The 21100-nt window shown below is 49.9% G+C and overlaps 1 protein-coding gene and 1 long non-coding RNA gene across 26 annotated transcripts in view; one reads left to right on the forward strand and one right to left on the reverse strand.

Annotated features, from left to right (window-relative positions):
• The window catches only part of PTPRT (protein tyrosine phosphatase receptor type T), a 1155226-nt gene extending 1144326 nt beyond the window's left edge, over positions 1-10900 (forward strand). For 12 of the 24 annotated variants that reach the window (XM_086331749.1, XM_086331754.1, XM_086331755.1 and 9 more), the window contains 3 exons: positions 624-787; positions 2343-2478; positions 3516-10900. In XM_086331749.1, the coding sequence (XP_086187875.1) occupies positions 624-787; positions 2343-2478; positions 3516-3569 (354 nt within the window). In that variant the 3' untranslated portion in view covers positions 3570-10900. Of the gene's footprint in view, positions 1-623; positions 788-2342; positions 2832-3515 lie in introns of those variants that run through there. The other 12 variants (XM_086331739.1, XM_086331744.1, XM_086331740.1 and 9 more) reach the window with 1 other exon arrangement.
• Positions 748-21100, reverse strand: part of LOC147360219 (uncharacterized) — a 71798-nt gene continuing 51445 nt past the window's right edge. The window contains exons 2-5 of one of the 2 annotated variants that reach the window (XR_015139010.1): positions 5136-5241; positions 2617-2726; positions 2324-2533; positions 796-2055 (exon numbers count right to left, since the gene is read on the reverse strand). This is a non-coding gene — a long non-coding RNA (uncharacterized LOC147360219). Of the gene's footprint in view, positions 2056-2323; positions 2534-2616; positions 2727-5135; positions 5242-21100 lie in introns of both variants that reach the window. The other variant, XR_015139009.1, reaches the window with a different exon arrangement.

The following is a 21100-nucleotide window of genomic DNA, read 5'->3' on the forward strand; positions in this document are numbered from 1 at the left end:
CACAGGGGGCATCCAGCCAGCCATCTGCCTGTTCCCTGACACGCTGGCTGCTGTGTAGACAAAACTTCTCAGAGCACGGTGCTTCCCTGCCTTGCCACGCGGCATGGGCATGAGTTAATGCAGCCTTTGAGTAGGTCCAGTAAGCTTTGGGCTAGCTGGGAAGTAAGTTGGGAAACAAGTTTCTTTCATGAGGAATTTCACTGCTGGGTGAAGGAGTTATTGGGTGGGAGGGAAGAGCTGAGGGGCTAAAATGACCGTGGTCTTTACTAGAGGCTCAGGGTGAAGAGAATTCAGTTCCTGTCCTCTCAGAATTCACTCACGGGAAAGCAAACTGTGTTTTGGCAGATGAACAGCAAGGAGAAAGAAGAGTCCCGCCCACTATTCAGGGAGGCTTTCCTAGCAAAAGGGACACTTGAGCTGGGTTTTGAAGACCGCATAGAAGTTTTTCAGGTAGAAGAGGGACGCAGGGCAGCCGGAACAGGAGGATCAGTACACAGAGGTGGGCGTGGGGCTGGCGTGTGACTCTCACCGTGAGGACGTTACGGCTTAGACCCCGTTTACCCCATCTGTCACTGCAGTGCTGCAGCCCCAGCAGACCACCCTGACAGCCTCTCTGTTCTCAGCCCCAGGACGGGTACCGTATAGTCCAGCACCTCCAGTACATCGGCTGGCCCGCCTACCGGGACACGCCCCCCTCCAAGCGCTCTCTGCTCAAGGTGGTCCGACGGCTGGAGAAGTGGCAGGAGCAGTGCGACGGGCGGGAGGGCCGCGCTGTGGTCCACTGCCTGTGAGTACGACGGGGAGGGCTCCGGGGCAAGGGGGCGGTGGGCAACAGGACACCCTTGGTGCCGCCGGCCACAAACGCCGTCTTAGGCGTCCCGGGCTATACCACGCCCTTGTGGGCCATTCAAGGCATTACAGTCCTTCCATGGACTAGGGGTGCAGCCATAAAGCTATCTGTGGGACGTCCTACTCACAGGCATTCCCTTTGCTCCTTAGAATTTAAAAGGGTTTGGGGAGAAGTGATACGAGGACCTCATTCTTTAAAAAGGAAGTTGAATCAAGATCTTCCCCATTGCAGAACACTATTTCTGGAGCAGGTAGAGTCAGTAATAACATCTTGCCCCAGAATTGAGTTCAGTTGTTTCAAAACCAGGAACTTGTTCAAACAGGCAGTGCACACCTGGAGCGCTTAAGGGAGAGGTGTGAGGCAGGGGAGGTCCCTGCCCACTCTCGCCCGTGGGATTGTTTCTTAGCCTGCTTTTTTTGCAGGAGTACCTTTTTATTCATGTCTTCCCTCACCAAGGTAACCAGCAGTTTGAGCTGTAGGAAGGCACAGGGGTGTCCTCCTGTCCACAGGGACCTTGGCATCATCCTTGGAGGGCAGAGACGCCGAAACAGACCCCGAAGTACAGGTGCTGGCCAATGAAGGGAGGGCGACTGTCTGCACTTGGAACATCTGGCCGATGAGCGTCCTGTGGATGAAACATCTGGGAGGTTGCCTGAGAGACTTAGTTTCCATCCAGATGTTCTTTAGACACAGACCATTACATGAAATCATTAGTTGCTCTTGGCAACACGCCCAGGAGTTCCAAACCTTGCAGATTCCTAAATAGACTTTCTGTAAAGAGCTGGAGGGGTGTGTCCATGAAGATGACTTACAGGGCCTCAGAGAGAAGGTGCGATGGAGGGATGACCCTGCCAAGAGCCCTGTATCTCTATTTATACATCCCGAGTTACGCAAGATGTCCTGATTGAGAAAACAGAGATGAGGCCTCTCTCTCAGGATCCAGCATCTCACACCCATCCCAGCCCCACCCGAAACCCAGTCTGGCTGACCCGAGGCTCACAGAGCCGTGTCTGGTAGCGTTGTCCTTAGTGGATGGGAAGAACTAGAAGCAAAATCACATGCACCCTTCCGTGGTCTTCGCTGGGTGTGCAGGTAGACCCAGAGCATCCTTTTGGCCAAGGAAGCAGGCAGCACATGTCCAGACACTCTTATCTGTCTGCCCTGGGGGTTTGGGTCCATGTGCCATGGCTGATAGTCACATGCTCCTAGAACCAAGGAAACATCAAGCTAAGTGAACTCTCCAAGGCCATCCCCTTTATGATACGAATGAAGAACCTGGGGCTCAGACACAGGAAGTGACGTGCCCAAGGTCAAAGCAGGTTCATGGCACAGATGGGACTCAACTATGGCTTGGGCTTGCCAGCACCACCTTCCCTTGCATTTGCCAGGGCGGGCAGCCACCCCCGCCCCCACTGCCGCAGACATGGCCTTGGGCTCAGCAGGTGCCTGAGGGGTACCCAGGAGTCTGCTCACCTCCTTCCTCTGTGTTTAGGAATGGGGGAGGCCGCAGCGGAACCTTCTGCGCCATCTGCAGTGTGTGTGAGATGATCCAGCAGCAGAACATCATCGACGTGTTCCACATCGTGAAGACATTACGGAACAACAAGGCCAACATGGTGGAGACCCTGGTGAGTGGCCGAGGCTGTCCTCTGAGAGCCAGGGGCTGCTGGTGGTTCCCTGGACCTGAACAAAAGAGCATCCAGAAGGAAAGACAGCGGCCACTGCTTCCTGAGCACCTGCAGGCCCGCCCTCTGCACCCACCTCACCTGCTTCCCTCCCCTCCAGCCTCTCTCCTGTAGAGCAGTCCAGATAGTCCTCTTGGCGCACGCTGCTCTGTGTTAGTTTCTTTCCACTCCAGAGGGAAGTATCACTCACTCTGGTTTAGGGGATGGGATGCTGGGTTAGTAGAATGTGAATTATTGAGTTGACCAGAACATCCATTCAGCTTTTTCCAAAAGATATTGCCCAAATGTTCATTCCAGTTTTTCTGTGCTATGTTTTTGATTCAGTCCTAAACCTATTCTTGGACTTCCCTGGTGGCTCAGATGGTAAAAAGAATCTGCCTGCAATGCAGGAGACATGGGTTCAATCCCTGGGTCAGGAAGATCCCCTGAAGGAGGAAATGGCTACTCACTCCAGTATTCTTGCCTAGAAGATGCCCCAGACAGAGGAACCTGGCAGACTATAGTCCATGGGGTTGCAAAGAGTCAGACACAACTGAGCAACTAACACTTACTTTACTTAAACCTATTCTCATTAACTTTTGCTAATAATTACCATATAAAGCATCGAGCTAGGATATCGTAAAGGACAGGAAGAAACTTGGTGGCAGAGTTCCAAAGGTTAAGACCTGGTGCAGAGATAGAGACATGCCATACACTGAGAACTTTAACATGAGTCTTTACATCTATGCCAAGTGTGATCTTAGCGAAAGTGAGGGCCTGCTCCAAGGCCGGTCCACAGGCCAGCAGAAGCATCCTGTGTGAGCCTGGCAGAAATGTAGACCCTTGAGCCCTACTCCAGATTAACTGAATCCGAATCTGTGTGGACATTTTGACTCGACTCTTAGTACAGACATAGATAACATTCTCCACACTCTGAACTAAATGCACTTTCCATCTCTCGCTCATTGTCTCTTCTCCTTCTCTGCCTCTCCTCCTCTCAGGACCAGTATAAATTTGTATACGAGGTGGCGCTGGAATATTTAAGCTCCTTCTAGCCCGATGGCTCGGGGAACCTGCCAGAGTCCAGAGGCTGCTGCGGCCAAGCCCCCTTTCTGTGAACGGCAGCGACTGGGCTCAGGGGCAGCACCCTGCCCGACTCCAAGGAGAAGACTGGCGGTCCTGTGGTCCACGGCGGGCTGGCACCTTCCCAGGGTCTCCGGGTGCTGTGGAGGCTGTTAACCCCGACAGGCCCCGGCGTCTTTTGCATACCCCACCAGCCACGGGCCCGTGCAGAAGTGCACCCTGAGCAAGGCCGGATTTTTCAGTGCCCAGACCTCTTGCTTTCGCTCTTTTCAGTTTGTGACTCTCACGGCAAGCCGGCTGTGTAGGTGCGGGTGGCTGTGACTGGGCTCATGGGGTCACCGCTCTGCTGCCCCCATCATCTCCTCCCGGGACCCCTGGCATTGGACACCCACCGGTCTGGATCACTGGGACCTCGGATGCTCCCGAGTGCACAGCAGAGGCCCCCACCCTCCTGCCTCACCTGCATGGGGCTCGGCCCAGCGCCACTCTGTACCCCTCCCCCAGCCCGGGGCCTTGACCTTCTGCCATTCCCAGGCCAGCCCCTGTGTCCGTGGCTCTCCTGGATCCAGGTTTCCTTGGCTTGTCTGTGCTCGATGGGGCAGGGTGGGACTGCAGGGAGCCTGGCTGCCCTCCTCTCTCTGTGAAGAAGGACCACCTCCCGGGGCAGGGCTCCGGCTGGCCCTGTGTGTCCTGGGCGGTGAGTCCTCGGGGAGGGATGAACAAGATTGATGATTTTCCAAAGTGTATGTGAAAAGAAACTTTCTTTTGGAGGGTGTAGAGTCTTAGTCTCTGATGTCAAAAACTGGTGGGGAGGGAAGTTCGGTTGTGTAGCTCTAAGACCAATCTCCTGGGCCTATTATCTCCCTGGCAAGGTCCCCAAAAGGTCCCCCCACCGAGGGACAGCACAGCGGCAGAGCAAGGGGAGTTTCGTTTGGGGCTGACAGATTTGAATGCCTGCCTAGAGCAACCCAGCTGCCATCTCAGAAAGGGTCACTGTGGACCCAATGATACTCCGGTTTAAAACAGACCTCGGGGTTCGGGCCTGGGGATCTTGCCCAAAGTGTGGGTCAGTCGATGACAGGGAGCCGACTTTGACTAAGCGTCTACTATATGCCGGACTTGGCATGTTCCACCCCCATCCTACCCTGGGAGCTGTTCACCTGTGATCACCCTGATTTTACAACTGAAGACACTGAGGCATCTTCCTCAGGTTTCCAAAAGGCAGATTATAGTGGTGAGACTTGTACTGTCATCCTTTCATAGCCAAGCAATTATTTTATGGAGGGAAAATGAGGCCAGAAACTTCTGAGCAGCAAACTCCACAAACGGCAATGTAGTTTTTCTGACGCCCATGTTTCTGGGAAGCTCAGCGTTTCAGATGTGTTTTAGTAACTCATTCCTGGCTCCCCAGGAGAGCTAGTCCCATCTCATACCTTGGCCAGTGAAAACTGCTCCCTGGGCCCTCAGACCCTGAGGTCTGCGAGCCAGGGACACAGTCTCGTCTACCTGGGTCTCTAGCTGGTGCTCTGGTACAGTACCTCGCAGCCCGGGGTGGCCTGGGATCCAGGACGTGCCATCGTGGAAGCTGGTCTGGCCCTAGACAGGGCGTGAGCAGCACAGGTTTCCCTCAGAGCTCACTGTATCCTGGGGAAACAGAACCTCAATGCAGCATCAAGTGTTATTCGAGCCTCACGGCCAGGCTTTCTAGAGGAGGTGACATCCCTTCCACCGGGTAGAACAACGAAGAGAAGGAAATTCAGGCCAAGAGAACACGTGCAAAGACACAGAGGTGTGCAGAATCCTTGGGGGTGGGTGAGAGGGTGGGAGGTGAGCCCAGTCGGAGCAGAGCCTGGTGGCGCTGGGGCCAGGGTGGAGGGAGCGGCGAGCCCCACCAGCAGGGCGGACTTGGCACCTGTGGGCAGCATGGGGCCCGGGGAGCTCTGAGTGATGCGCTCAGCTCGGTGTTGAGGAGGCCCCCTCTGGGGCCAGTGGGGCTGCCTCTCTTCCTTTCATCAGACACTGTGAACACATTCCCTTAAGCGTATCCTTTTTAATATCACATCTATTTGTCTGTCTGCTCATTGTTTGTTGCTGGAACAAAATACGCAGTACTTTAAGAGGCCCAGCTTCTGTGAAGAAATCAGGATCTCTGCTATGTCACAGAGCAGGGGGAACCAAGCCAGACCCCAGGGCCCCTGAGGATGGAACACAGCAGGAGCTGCTCCTGTCGGCACAGGTTCCGGGGCTGTCTCGAAGCCCAGGGACCCCAGACTCGATCAGGAAAGAAGCCCCGCCACAAAGCCTGCTCTTCCCTTTCATGGCTCGTGCCCTGGTCCCAGGCCCCCACCCCACTGGGCCTGCCGGCCTCCCCGGCTCCAGCCTGCTGCTCCAGCCAGCACTCCCCGGCCTTCCCCAGCCTTCAAGAAGCCTGTAGCACAGGAAGTCAGCCTGCTCTATACTTCTCCCTCAGATCCGGGGCTCATCTGTGCACAACAGGAGCCAGGGAGAGGGGTGGTCTCCAATACGAATAAACCCCAGGATTTATTCTGCTCGGGAGGGGGTGAAATTGCTGGCAGATGAAATGACAGTGGCTTCTACCATTTCAAATGGTAGGAATTTAGAATGTGACTTCCAGGAGAAGGAAGCTTGTGAAAAGCACAGAGCCTCATGGGTCTCACCTCCTGGATGTGGACCCTGTTTGGAGAAGGTAGAAGGAATTAACGAGAAGCCAGGAACTGTCCCACCTGCGTGCATGTCTGGCCTACACAGCTTCAAGATGCATCCTAGCTGTAACCTAACTCGTCCTCTCCTCCTTCTGGTGTGAAGGTCCTGGGGCCAGGGGCTCTGAGCCTCCAGACGGCCACGGCGCGCCTCCCTTTGTGGGAATGGAAGGCATCACCTTGCTTTTCCATCTTCTCTGTGGATGTAGCCCAAGTAGCGGCCTGCCTGCCAGGTATCACCCATCCTGTGCAACCAGCAGACCCTGTGCTGGAGACTGATGTGAGCTCACCCAGTTCTCCAACACCCCTAAGATGTGCTTTCAACTGTCCCCATTCTACAGATGAGGAGACTGAGGGGAGAAATCACTACCCCCCCACCCCCGCATTCCACCACAGCTAGTAAAGGAGGGAGCCAGGGTTTAAATTGGTTCTTTTAACTTCAAAGACAGTCTCTTTCCACTACTGTGTTTCAGATTTTCCCATGACGGGGTGCACGGGGTGGAGGTGGGAGGGACCCTTAAGAGCCAAGACTAGAGTGAAGCAGGCCCAGTGGATCTCGCAAAACCCAAAGCAGACAACAACAAGCTCAAAACTCCAGTTTCATGTTTAACAATTCATATAGTATTTGCATTCTTCACTAATTTAGCCTGATTTGACAAGAGTGTACCAATAGTTTTTTAACCACATGTGCCTGATCCCTCATGTGGCTTTGCCCCCCTCCACTCACTACGATGTCCCTAGGGAGTGACCGCCCAGTCTGAGAGGCACAGTGCCTGGCCATGCTGCTCCCTCCTAAAGCCGATGCCAGACTTAAGCTCAAGTCCAGCTCACCTACTGCCCCTGGTGTGGGGTTTCCCTGACCTCACTGTTGATGGGCTGATCTCAAGTCTCCTTCAGTTGCATACTAGGAAAAAGAAAGCTTTGACATCTACTATAATTACAGACATGCCCATCTGGAATGGCAAAGGCTGAGCCCATAAAACCCTAAAGGGAAAAGAGAAGATGACACTGTCCTTCTCAGCAGACTCCTGAATCCTGGGTCCTCTAGACAGTGGTGCCCTCTGTCCACATGGAATCGTGCAATTGCTAATCTGGCCCAATCTGAGGACACACTTCACACAAGGGGCTGGAAGCCTCCCTGTACTTCAGCCCTGCAGACTCACTGGGATGTTAGCACATACAGGGCCCTGGAGGGGGTGCCACCAGGAAGCGCAGTTTACTATGGCACAGTCTCTCCCTTGTTGAGACATTGGGTTATGGTAGAAAGCTCAGTCTTCAGTTCTAATCTAGCCCAGTCATTTCCTGGCTTTAGAATGTTGAACCAACTAATCAGTGGGAAAAGATGTGGAGAGAGAAGCCTCAGATGGGCAGAAGTAGGCAGATTTGGGGATCTTTGGGTAGGAAGACGGGAAGGCAAAGCCAAGACATTAGGACCCAATAGGAATCCTCAGACCCAAGAATGCATAGCGTCTGCTGGGCAAAGTGGTCACCTCTGTGATGCAGTAGAACAGGCAACAGGGAGGGACGGGGCAGAACCACTTGGAACAAGGATGCTGCTTTAGAACAAGTCTCCCTCTGGGAGAAAAGATGATTAATGCTCCCCGTGACTGATCGATTGTGTTCGTTCATCACTGGGTCCCCGCTGTAAGCCAGCTCTTTGGTGTGTGTCCTTTCCGTGATCCAGATTTTCTCAGGACAGTGTGAATACCTGTTGTGTGCAGAGGGGTCAGTCTAGCAAGGATGCTGCAGAGAGAATGAGGCACAGGGAGGAGCAAACAGGAGCGTATCAGGTCATCTTTGCAGGAATAACTGCCCAGCCCAGATCCAGTGACACTGAAGGAGATGGTAGTTCCCCTGAACCTCATTGCCTTAGAACAGGTTGAAGAAAACCACCTTCCTTTAGCCTGCATCTGGCCTCTCCTGGGGCATCAGCAGCAAGCTGAGTCAGGAGTAATGCTCTGGAAAACACGGGTGAGCCCGAGGGTAAGATGAGCTCAATGCTAATCCTGAACCATAAAGCCAACACACTGTGCTGGGCCAAGATCCCTGGGGATGGATGGTCAACCTAAGCCGCAGGGAGGAAGATGAGACATGAGTCTCCTGGATGGCCCTGACTTGCCTTCCCCCCGTCGTCTAACTAGTCTGAGCTCCTTCTCAGCCAGTGATGCCAGCTTCAAATCACAGCCAGATACGACAGGGAAGTGAGCAATGCGAATCCAGCTGGACGGAACCAGCTGAGACTCAGCCTTGTTTCTGGGTCCCCATGCAAGGGTTCCATGTTGGAGCTGTCCACAGAGACATGCCTCACAGTGATAAAATGCAAGCCTTGGCTTCATCTAGCCAGGATCTGCCTTTGAGGAACAGCAAGGAGAGACGTCAGTGGCAGAGAGCAGAGGGGGCTCCAGTGTCTCAGAACCACGGATATGATCCTCAGAAGCACAGAGAGATGTCTAAGCCATATTTGCACACATGCGTGCACTCTTCCGGTTTCCTGGGGACCAGAGGTAGGTTTTCGTGTGACTCTGGCTGGTGTACGATACTTGCATAGATACCATCCCTCCCACCTACCTCCAGAAGAGGTGGAAAGGAGACCATCCCTCCCACCTACCTCCAGAAGAGGTGGGAAGGGTCAGAGAGGCCACACACACCCCCTCAAATCCACCCATGAAAGATCCCCAAGATGCAGAGTCAGCGCCTATAATGGGAGACCACAGACTTCGCATCCTAGTTATCGAAGAGATTGGGGTAGTCACTGCGGCTGACGCAAAGGTGTAGAAGGACTCAGGATGGGCATACTACAGGAAAAGGCTGTTCAGGCTGGGTTACCGTGAACTTCCATAAGTGTCTGAGAGTTGTTCTTAGCAGTGGAATTTGGACCCTGGTTCTTGGTAGAAATGCCCAGAGAATGACAGTCTAGTGTCGTTGGAGTGTAGGACAGAAAGGTATCGACATGAAGGTCTGGAGCTCAAGGTAATTAATTTATGGTTCCTCAGTGGGTGGGATGCTTAGAATCAAAGGAGGAAAGGGAATATGAAGCAACCTGTCAAAATTGCAAAACTGAGTTTCTGTACACTTACTTCAGTGCCTTTGCACTTGTGAATATAAGTCAGTGGGCCCGTTTTGTGATGTGCCCCTATCTCTCCTGTGGAAGATTAATGGTGTAAGGTGTTCTTCGGACCAAAGCTTCCAGGGCAGTCTGAAGGCTCAGAGAGGCAAGGGGTGACTTCCCAGGTCAGATCAGACTTCTGATGGGTCAGGCAGAATACCAGTACCCACACCCTCCGCAGGCCTGCAGACAGTTAGATAAATTCTCATGGTCACTCCCATGAGCGGAACCAGGACCAATGGGTGAAACCTCATAGCTCTAAGAGAAGACCTGCTATCTGCCAGAGAAGCTGAGCTGCCCCATCTTAGGAACTGTCCAGCAAAAGCCAGACATCCTTTTAAAGGGAAGAAGGAGCTTTGCTGAGATGGCCTTTAGGTTTCTTCCCCCGAGATGAGTGAGATGCTACAGAGCTGGGACCTTGCTGGAATGCCTTCCTTCCTGCAGAGCACAAAGCCAAACAGGTTGTGCTCACTTGTGTGAGCTAAAGCCCCCAGTCCCCTGCTGCCCCCCACCCCGCACGGGCCGAGAGGCTGCTCTGGCCACACATCCAGGCTAGGTATAACCAGAGAGAGTATACCCAGAGAGAGCAGCTGCTGTGCCACAGAGCCCATGCCCACCAAGATCTCTGATGAGACCAGTCACAGTGTAGACCCACTGGCCCACAGGGCCATCACTGACAGCAGAATCAGTAACGGTCCAAGCAGGACCCAGAGCAGGGTTTTGCGCACCACACACCTTAACTCCAGAGGTGACGTCTACACCCCTCCCCCATACCTGAGACCTGCTAGAGCAGACTGCAAAAGCACAGTGACTCAGCTGACAGATTATCACCATCCCCAGTACATCCCTTTCATTGCCAGACAGACCCTGAACTAGCCCAGGCTAACCCACACTGGTGATCAGACTTGAAAGCACTTTCTACCTTCACTTTCACCCTACATCTCACTAGCCAATGAAAGGCAGAGAGTCGGGGCATCTGCCATTGCCTTGGCTACTGACACCATCGTAGCCCTAGAAGGGCCATCACGGGGTTCCCATCAACTCCGGGGAGACTGACGTTTTCACGTCCACTGGGCACATGATACTGCATGAGACCAAAGTCTCCACACTGTCGGCAGCCTCCTCCGTGAGTCCCAGCGGCCTGCACTTGTACAGTTTGGGTGTTTGATAGATGAAGCACGTATGAGAAGAGAAAACAAAATAAATCAACTTAAAAAAAAAGCCAGCACTGTGCTGTCAATGTTCTTTTTTTTTTTTCCTTTCCAATTCTAGCTTAAAAAAGCAGAAGGTAAATAATGTCAGGTCAATGAATATCAGATATATTTTTTGACTGTACATTACAGTGAAGTGTAATCTTTTTACACCTGCAAGTCCATCTTATTTATTCTTGTAAATGTTCCCTGACGATGTTTGTAATATGGCTGTGTTGAAAATCTATACAATAAAGCTGTGACCCTGAGATTCATGTTTTCCTAAATCTTCGCACTGGTGTCTTCCTGAGGTTGGGTGGGGTAAGGTAGAGACAAGTTGAAGGAGGAGGAAAAAAGCCTATTATGGACTAGATTTTTTTCCGATTAAAAAATTTTAGGCCACACCCTATGGAATGTGAGATCTTAGTTCCCAACCAGGGATTGAACCCATGGCCCCTGCACTGGGAGTGTGGAGTCTTAACCACTGGAACACCAGGGAGATCCCTGGACTGGCTTTCTTTAGGTTCATTTAATCATCACATCAATGATGCAGGAAATATGTATTATCCCTTACTTTCAGATGAGAATAGTTGAGGTTCATGAGTATTAAGGGATTTCCCAAGATTCCATACTGCACCATAAAAGAGTTGGGTCTTAAATAGATTTTCTCAAGTGGAATCCACAGAATGCTGGCATCAGAATCACACCAGAAGCTTGTTCAACAGACAAATGAAGACCATACAGAATCACAGTTTTGGGAACTGAGTGCTAACACGCTGCCTGAGCATATCAGCTAGCTATCGCTGTGTAACATACCACCCAAAACTCGGCAACAGTCTTTCACGGTTGTCGACTGAAGTCTGAGCTAGGCTCAGCTCAGCTAATCTCTGCTGGCCCACTCGTATGTCAGCCAAGGGCTCTGCTCGGGGCCAGGCTTGCCCAGGCCACCCTGGCTGGTGCATATCTGCTCCTCGTGCCTCACCCTCCTCCTGGGACCAGCAAGTCAGCCTCAGCGTGCGCTTCTCCTGGTGACAGCGGGAGCATGAAAGGGAAAGTCCACGCACCAAGTTGTTCTGAGTCGTGTCTGTAACATCCCATTCAACAACACTGGCTGCACGGCATACTCAGAATCAAGAGGCAGGGAAAGATGCCCCACCTCTTAACACAGACCTTACTTCTCAATGTTGCGATAAATGTGGAGACTATGTCCCAAACTGTTGGTGCCAGGTGCATGCGTTAAGCCTGTCATCATCTCAGAGTGCGGGCCACAGACCACCCACATCAGTTCACCTGAGAAACTTCTAAACATGCAGAGTCTGACTGAGTAGGTCCAGGATGGGCCCCAGGAATCTGCCTGCTTAGCAAGTGCCCCAGGTGATAGTAATGCCTGCTGAAGTTGGGCGAGCATCTTCAATATACTCTCAGAAGGGGACAGATAGGGGACAAGACAAATCAGATCCCAAACTAGAGTGTGAAACTGCCAGCCTCTGACACACATGATGCAGTGCTCTCTGCTTTCCAGGTGAGCAGAAGGAAGAGCTGCAACCAACCTCTTGTTATTGGCTGGTTCCCTAGTTCTTTGTATGTATCCAGACGTAAGTACAAGGGGCGTGTGAGCCATAGGGCCAGAGCCCAGGTTCACTTTGTTCTTGCTCAGTCTTAGGGAGCCTGGCAAGAGTTCTCCAATCTAAGGGGCCTCTATGCAGTACTGGAAGAAACACAAGCTGGAATCAAGATGCCGGGAGAAATATCAATGACCTCAGATATGCAGATGACACCACCCTTAGGGCAGAAAGTGAAGAGGAACTCAAAAGCCTCTTGATGAAAGTGAAAGTGGAGAGTGAAAAAGTTGGCTTAAAGCTCAACATTCAGAAAACAAAGATCATGGCATCTGGTCCCATCACTTCATGGGAAATAGATGGGGAAACAGTGGAAACAGTGTCATTTATTTTTCTGGGCTCCAAAATCACTACAGATGGTGACTGCAGCCATGAAATTAAAAGACGCTTACTCCTTGGAAGGAAAGTTATGACCAACCTAGATAGCATATTCAAAAGCAGAGACATTACTTTGCCAACAAAGGTCCGTCTAGTCAAGGCTATGGTTTTTCCTGTGCTCATGTTATGGATGTGAGAGTTAGACTATGAAGAAGGCTGAGTGCCAAAGAATTGATGCTTTTGAACTGTGGTGTTGGAGAAGACTCTTGAGAGTCCCTTGGACTGCAAGGAGATCCAACCAGTCCATTCTGACGGAGATCAGCCCTGGGATTTCTTTGGAGAACTGATGCTAAAGCTGAAACTCCAGTACTTTGGCCACCTCATGGGAAGAGTTGACTCATTGGAAAAGATTCTGATGCTGGGAGGGATTGGGGGCAAGAGGAGAAGGGGACGACAGAGGATGAGATGGCTGGATGGCATCACTGACTCGATGGACGTGAGTCTGGGTGAACTTCAGGAGTTGGTGATGGACAGGGAGGCCTGGCGTGCTGCGATTCATGGGGTCACAAAGAGTCGGACACAACTGAGCGACTGAGCTGATGCAGCATCCACCTGGCTAGCCAAGCGCCTGGAGAACACGTGCTTCCCAGCTCAAGTCCTGAGAGAGGAACCGGGTGGCCAGCCAGCTAGTAATCCTCGTCCCCTTTGTCCTTGCTCATGCTAACCTCATTTATTCTGCCTGCTGTATTTATTTTGTCACAAAATGTAATAGCTGATATTGGGAAAATTAAATTAGAAAGAAGGGGGAAAAAATCTCACATATCTCCTAATAAAACTACTGTGGGGCATATCATTTTCCCTCAAAATAGAAATGCCTTTTAAAGAGTTATTATAAAAGTAGCATATACTCCCTTGAAAGAATTCAATATCAAGTTGTTTGAGGCATGAGGTAAAAGCTACTACTTCTCAAAGGTACTTGTTAATATTTTTTGCCATTCCAGACCTTTCTATACATACATAAATGTACATAAATTTTCTATATAAAAGGCATCTATATATATATGGAAATGTATATATATAAATTCTGAGACAGGCTTCTTTTCACTTAACACCATGCTGTGGTCAAATTTCCATGGAAATATGCTTAAATACCCTTATCTTTTTTTACACCTTTCCAGGACTCCTGAACACTCGGGCATGTCAAGACTCAGGTGCTCTATTCTATAGCACAGGGAACTGTACTCAGTACTCTGGTGACTTAAATGGGAAGGAAATCCAAGAAAGAGGGGATATATGTACACGTACAGCCGATTCCCTTTGCCTCACAGTAGAAACTAAAGTTTGTAAAGTAACTAAACTCCAGTAAAAAAAAAAAAAAGACTCAGGCACTCTCACAGTGATGCTCTTGAATCCCCAGGGACACCCACCCCATGTGCACCAACCCTGGAGATGGGCCAGAGGGACACAATTCTCTTTGCATGTCTGTTGGAGGCCTGACCAGGCCCCCCTGTCTGGCTAGACCTAGAGTCCACGTCAAATCTCAGAGCACTTTAGTCAGACTCTGACAGGAGCTCTCATTCAACCTAAGATCTTCCTCTACTTCCAAAGGCTCAAGCCTCTGGTCAGAACTCCAGGGGACCTAGAAGGCCTCAGACCCTTGAGGACATGGCATGAGGTCCCCAAGATGCCACACACGAGGCAGGAGGGGGCATTTGCTTTTCTTTGGCAGGGCTTGGAACAGGGGAGTAAGGAGAACAGAACCAGGAGAAATACAAAAGAAGCCGGCAAGATACAGTAAGGAAGCCACGCTTGGTTAATTTTAGAAGAATTTTGACCATGTAATCTTTAGGAAGCTCAACTCCACGAGGATTTGGTCTAAGTAGCTTCGTCTTGAATTCCAGCAACGGGACTGGGCCTGAAATCTCCAATCCTCCATGCAGTAGGGATCAGAAGACATCCACAGAAGACATCCACAAAGTCAAAGTCTGGAGACAGAGAGGGGCAGAGGAAAATAAGGGAAAGAAATTAATGGAATCTGAGGCGAATTTCAGTGTACCAAGTCCATGGATTAGGCCTTGGAATGAAGTTGAACTAGGTACTCAAGGACATTTGGAGTGTGGATGGATAGGCAAGCATAAAGAGAAATATAGATGCACAGGCAGAAAAAAAAAAAAAAAAAATATATATATATATATACACAAGTGAATGAAAGACTATATCAGTTATTAACAATGAATATGTCTCACTCCAGGGGACATAGGTGAATTTTGTTCTTGATGACTTTCTGTATTTTCTAAATTTGATATTAAGAAAACAAACTCTATTAAAAGGTGAGGACAGAAGAACCGAAAAATGAAAGCAGGACAGAAAAGATGATGCTGAGGTTGAAACCATACCCCAAAGACTGCCTTACAGCTGGATCAAGAGGTTCAAAAACTTGGCACTGCTGTCTACCCAAGGAGGAAAACACAGTCAATCAACTCGGTGTCCAAAGGGGAAAAATGATCCAGTTGCCCAGCACAAACAAAGTGTTTCTGCTACAGGGGCTGAGGTTATTTTTCCGTGGATCCCCCTAATAAAGAACAGCTTCACACAACATCCTTAGCAAAATGCAGCACATCTCCCTCCCTGAAGGCTGACAGTGCTATGCCGCAGAACAATTCAGTGAAAACCCTTTCCTACAGGACCAAACCGAAGGGGCCCAGGCACATGGTTCTCCGCAAGATGCAGGTCTGCAGAATCTGGGGTATTACTGGCTTGAGCATCACACATTGCTCTCCTCTCTGAGTGTCTGCAAGCTAGAGACTTTTTTCCAGACAATAACAAGTAAAGACGCTATCTCGGTTGTTGGCTGAATTTGGATGCAGGCTTTATATGAGCCAGCTGAGCCAGAAAGAAGACTCCAATCTCCTTTAGAAGGATGAGAACCCTAATGACTCTGTGTGCCTCAGCAGAATGTGAATCCATCTCCCAAAGGGGTGGGCAGGGCAGGATGAAGAAGCCACCCTCATTCCAGGTTATAATCATGGCTGACTCCATCTCAGGGGTCCCCAACTTCCAGGATCTAATGCCTGATGATCTGAGGGGGAACTGATATAAGAATAATAGAAATAAAGTGCACAATACATGTAATGCACTTAAAACATCCCCAAACCATTCCCCTACCCTGGTCCATGAAAAAACTGTCTTCCAGGAAACGGGTCCCTGATGCCAAAAGGACTGGAGACCACTGCTCACACTACTCTCCTCTAAAATACCTACAGATACACACTAAACACTGGAAGCTTGGCCCTGAGCCAAGTCTGAGAGGCGGACACAAGGAGCTAAAATGAGGATCATCACCAGTGGATGGTAGTGAAACGTCCTCCTAGATGTAAAGAAGCATCAGAGAAGAGGCAGTGCTCCACCCCTCGAGACGGTCTGCACTCAGAACATTGGTCAGTCGTCCATGTCTATCTCCTGGGAGATGAAATGACATTACAAGAGACCTCTATGGAAGGGAGAATGGCAGGGAGAGACGTGCAGAAAAGCATCTGAGGATTTTAGCCTCCACACTCTCATCTGTTCAGAGCGCCCCAAAGCCAGACAGGGAGAGAAGGGAGCTCGTTGTCTGCTGAGTACCTATAAGACCAGGTGAAGCAGACACCTGCTGTGTCATTTCAAATACGTTCAACTTCACCTCTTTCCTCCTACGTGGCTGTGATGAGCATTTCCAAGCAGATCTGCAGGTCTCACTTGGGAGCAGCCCACAGTGACAGCAAGTCTCAGACAGCCTCTGCACTTGTCAATTCCTGCCCCACTGTCTCTGATGCTGTCCTCTGAGACGCCCACAGGAACCCACTCAGCACTCAGGGCCACCCAGAAGTGCGGGGTAGCCACTTTTGACCAATAGGAGACTGGAGACAAATACTTCCTCCTTCCGCTCTTCTATTTTAGGTCACTTTTCAGATGGCCCAGAACAAGCAACCTTGCCCTCCCTCTTCAGATGTCCACCCCTAACCTCACTGCTCCTGGGAATCACACTGCGGAATCACTTTGCATCGGGCTGTTTCCGGGAACACTAACTGAGAAACTGGGCTTAAGCTGTGTCCACAGCACTCCGTCCTCCAGCTGTGAGTCTGGGATGGGCCCCTGCCAACACGCAGAGAGGGCTGCCAACCGTGAAGCTTTTTTGATCCAGGGACAAAAATGGACTTGTTGTAAAGTGATTTATACGGGAGAGGCTCTGCTCATGTACTAGGGTCATCCTATGTGATGTGATGTTAATTTTCTACTGAGATTTAGGAAAAGGCGTTCTGCCATCTCATATTTTTGTTGAAAATAGCTTGCCCAGTAGACGATAAGGCCCACAGGTGGCCCCACGGCGGCCCTACTGTGAGCACTAGCACAGTGGTGGGGGGCTGACCAGAGGGATGGGGGAGGACATGGATGGGGGACCCATGCCCACAAAGTCGGGAGCCCACAGCTACTCTCTCAGCCTCGGCAGCACAAGTCCTGAAAAACCACAGAGGCAGTGAGCTCCTAAAAGCAAACATGTTTCAGGGAAAGACGGGGAAGGGGCATGTTCCAGACAATGCTAAATGCCGATATGAACCTCTTCAGGGTGCTGAATCCGCCTGTGCTGAGATCCCCAGCTCCAACTAAGCCTCTGCCCTCCAAGATGGTCAGATTTCTGAACTAGCAGGAAAAAAAAAAAATAATAACAGTAAATCTCGCTTTCCTTTCCTTCCCCCTTGTCCCTTCCACTGTGCTCTCCGGGCACTCCCAGCTCTGAGCAGGCTCAGAACTCCCCTTGTGAGGATGAGCAAACAGGAGAACACCAGACACATGAAAAGATGCAGAGAGTTCAAAGCAGAAGTGTTTACTTTGAGGAAAGAGAGAAAGTGCCTGCCTATGAAATCAAGTCCCTGCCAGGAAAAGGAAGACATTTTACAGCAAATACAAATGCAGAAGAACACTGGATTTGATAACGGACTCCAAGAAAAATAATTTTTTTGTTGCTGTATCCAACAAAACAAATTGCTGATAAATTTAATCAAGATAAAATGCAAATACTCAAAATAAGGAAATAGCAAAGGGATATAGGAGCCAATGAGGAAATTATACAGCATTATGAAAGGATATTCTGAATAACTCTGGCTAGTAAATTTTAAATTCTTGATCAAGTGATCATTTTGGAAATGTATGAACATTAACAAAATTGGCTCAAGAAATAGAAAATCTGAGTAGACCAATTATCAGAGAAAAAAATATAAAAGTTGATATGTATTTCCTAAAAGACATGAGAACAGATAATTTGGTAAGTGAACTTGATCAAACTCTCCAACAAAAAAATAATTCTTATGTTGTGTGTACTATTCCAGAAGAAGGCAAAAAAGGAAAAAATAACAGACATCAAATCTGAAAGAGCACACATATATTCCTAAAACCTCTAGACTGGTCACATTTATAAATGCAAATATTTTTACTTAACATTATATATAACTGTTATCTGCTTTTCAAAAATTACATATCATATCCAAGTGGCCTATATACCAGGAAATCAAGGATAACTCAGTATTAGGAAGCCTATAGGTTAGAAGAGACAAGACATACAGTCACCTTAATAAAGACTGAAAAAGCACTGACAAAATTTAACATCAATTTCTGATTAAACACAATACTCTGCATAAGCTGGTTATTGTAGGACACTTTGTGGGCATAAAAAGTTAAAACCATGACTAGCAGACCTTTCTCGAATTCACCCATATCCACTTCTCCATTCCATCCCGGCATAAAGAAGAGTTACACCTTCCTGTCCCCCTTGAAATCAGTGGGACTATTTCTCAAGTCCTGGCCAATAACCTTGAGCAGAAACAATGTGTATCAATTCTATGCCAAAGTATTTCATTGCTGGTGAGAGAGCCTACGAGTCTTCTTTCTTCCCTCATCAGTCCAGGAGATCTTGTACTCCAGATGGTGCAGTCACAGGACGGGGAAGCCCCCATCAGCCTGGGTCACTGAGTCACCACATGGAGGGCAGCTGCACCTGGGAACCACCTGGAGCTGCAGAACTCTGGGAACTTAGCTACTGAGCGTTTGGAGTTCTGCATTACCACAGCATGCCTAATATAACTAGCCCATGTCTTATAATAGAGAAAATTAAGTATGTTTCCATTCAAGTCATGCATGCCTGTATCATTGCTATTACTTAATACTTTTGGCTAATGCCAATGCAGCTAATGCAATGAGGCAAGAAAAGGAAAGGAGAGGCTGCTGTACTGGTTACCATTGCACTGTAACAAACTGAAACAAAACAATCATTTTGTGGGTCAGAAGTTCAGGGAGGGGTCATCTGGCCATTCCTGCTGAGGGTGATTACAGTCAGATGTTGACTAGGGCTGGAGTCATCTTTAAGCCTTGACTGGGCTGAATGTCTTGGATAGCGCAAGAACATGGCTGCTACTGATGCTGCATGTTGACTGGGAGGTCAGCTGGGCTATCAGCTATGGTGTCTACGTGTGACCTCTCCAGCATGGTGGTCTCAAGGTATCCAGACTCATTACAGGACCCCTGCCTTCACCCAGAGTGAGAGTTCCACTAGATTCTGTGGAAACTGAGTGACCCTTGCTGACATGGCCTTCTAATTTACAAAGTGTCATTTCTATTGGGATTCACTGAGGTCAGCCCTGATTTAAAGGAAGAGGACATACACTCATCCTCTATAAAGGACTGCTAAAGAATGTGCATGCGTGCTTTTAAATTGCCACAATTACTTTGAATGATGATTGAAAATTATCAGTCAAGTTTACATGCATAGTAACCCTAAGCTTATTAAGAATAATAAGGATAAGGGGTATGACCGAGATAGCAAAGTAGGAAGGACCCTGAACTTACATCCTGCCATGGGCACACTAAATTCCAACTACTTATCCAGCAACTATCTTTGAGAACAACCTGAAGGCTAACAGAAAGATTTTCCACGATTTTTCCACAGCTAAAGATACAAAGCAGAGAAGGCAATGGCACCCCACTCCAGTACTCTTGCCTGGAAAATCCCATGGACGGAGGAGCCTGGTAGGCTGCAGTCCATGGGGTCGCTAAGAGTTGGATACGACTGATCGACTTCACTTTCACTTTTCACTTTCATGCATTGCAGAAGGAAAAGGCAACCCACTCCAGTGTTCTTGCCTGGAGAATCCCAGCGACGGGGAAGCCTGGTGGGCTGCCATCTTTGGGGTCGCACAGAGTTGGACACGATTGAAGAGACTTAGCAGCAGCAGTAGCAAAGATATAAAGAAAGAATTGAGTAGGAGGGGCAGAGAGGCAACACAGTCATGCCCTACACCCTCCAGGTTGGAGACCCACAAACAGAAGGAATGTCATAGCTGCAGAAGTCCTCCCCAAGGTCTGAGGGGTCTGATCCCACATCAGGCTTCCCAGCCCAGGAGACCTGCAGCAGGAAGACGAGCTCCCAGAATATCTGACTTTGACATCCAGCAGGAAGACCCAGAGGGCTACTGGAAACAGAGACTCCACTCTTAAAGGGCACACACAGAATCTCACACACTGCGAGTCCCAGTGTCGAGGCAGTAGTTTGAAGAGTCTGGGTCAGACCCACCTGTTGATCTGAGAGAGACTGTCAGAGAGGCGGGAAGCAACTGGGAGTCCTGCTGGGGACAGAGACTCCGCGGAAGCCACTCCGGACGCTCCTCCTTCTGCAATGACACCAGCACCATCGAGTGTCCTTTTGGAATCTTCCTGTGGGCCTGAATCACCAGGAACTCACTCGCCCACCCGCAGGCTGATGCTAGCCCCAAGGCCCAGCCAGTGCACCCAGACATACAGGGACCCAGCCCCACCCAAGAGCAGGTCAACACCAGCCCCGGTAATCTCTGCACAGGCAGCCTACCCTGCCATCTGGCAATGCCCCATCCACCACACAAGGCTGGACCTCTCGATCACTGGGGTGGGGGGGGGAGGGGGGCAGCCCCCTCTACCAGTGACCTACAGTTGTCAGCCCCACCACAACAGAAGGACGACGCAGCCCACACAAGAGGCACCCCTACAGCATACAGCTTTAGTGACCAGAGGGGAGTATGCTACCAGACCCCACAGAACATCTCCTACATAGTCACTTCTGCAAGACCAAGAAACATAAGTGAACTACCAAAGACATAGAAATAAACACAGAGAATTAAGCAAAGTGAGGAGACAGAGTCAGTCAGTCAGTCAGTTCAGTCACTCAGTCGTGTCCAACTCTTTGCGACCCTATGAACCCACAGCACGCCAGGCCTCCCTGTCCACCACTAACTCCCGGAGTTCACGCAGACTCACGTCCATCGAGTCAGTGATGCCATCCAGCCATCTCATCCTCTGTCGTCCCCTTCTCCTCCTGCCCCCAATCCCTCCCAGCATCAGAGTCTTTTCCAATGAGTCAACTCTTAGCATGAGGTGGCCTAAGTACTGGAGTTTCAGCTTTAGCATCATTCCTTCCAAAGAAATCCCAGGGCTGATCTCCTTCAGAATGGACTGGTTGGATCTCCTTGCAGTCCAAGGGACTTGCAAGAG

This window comes from Bos grunniens, chromosome 13, assembly GCF_055505025.1.
Source record: "Bos grunniens cultivar Pamir isolate PY7600 chromosome 13, Bosgru_T2T1.0, whole genome shotgun sequence".
Lineage (NCBI taxonomy): Eukaryota > Metazoa > Chordata > Mammalia > Artiodactyla > Bovidae > Bos > Bos grunniens.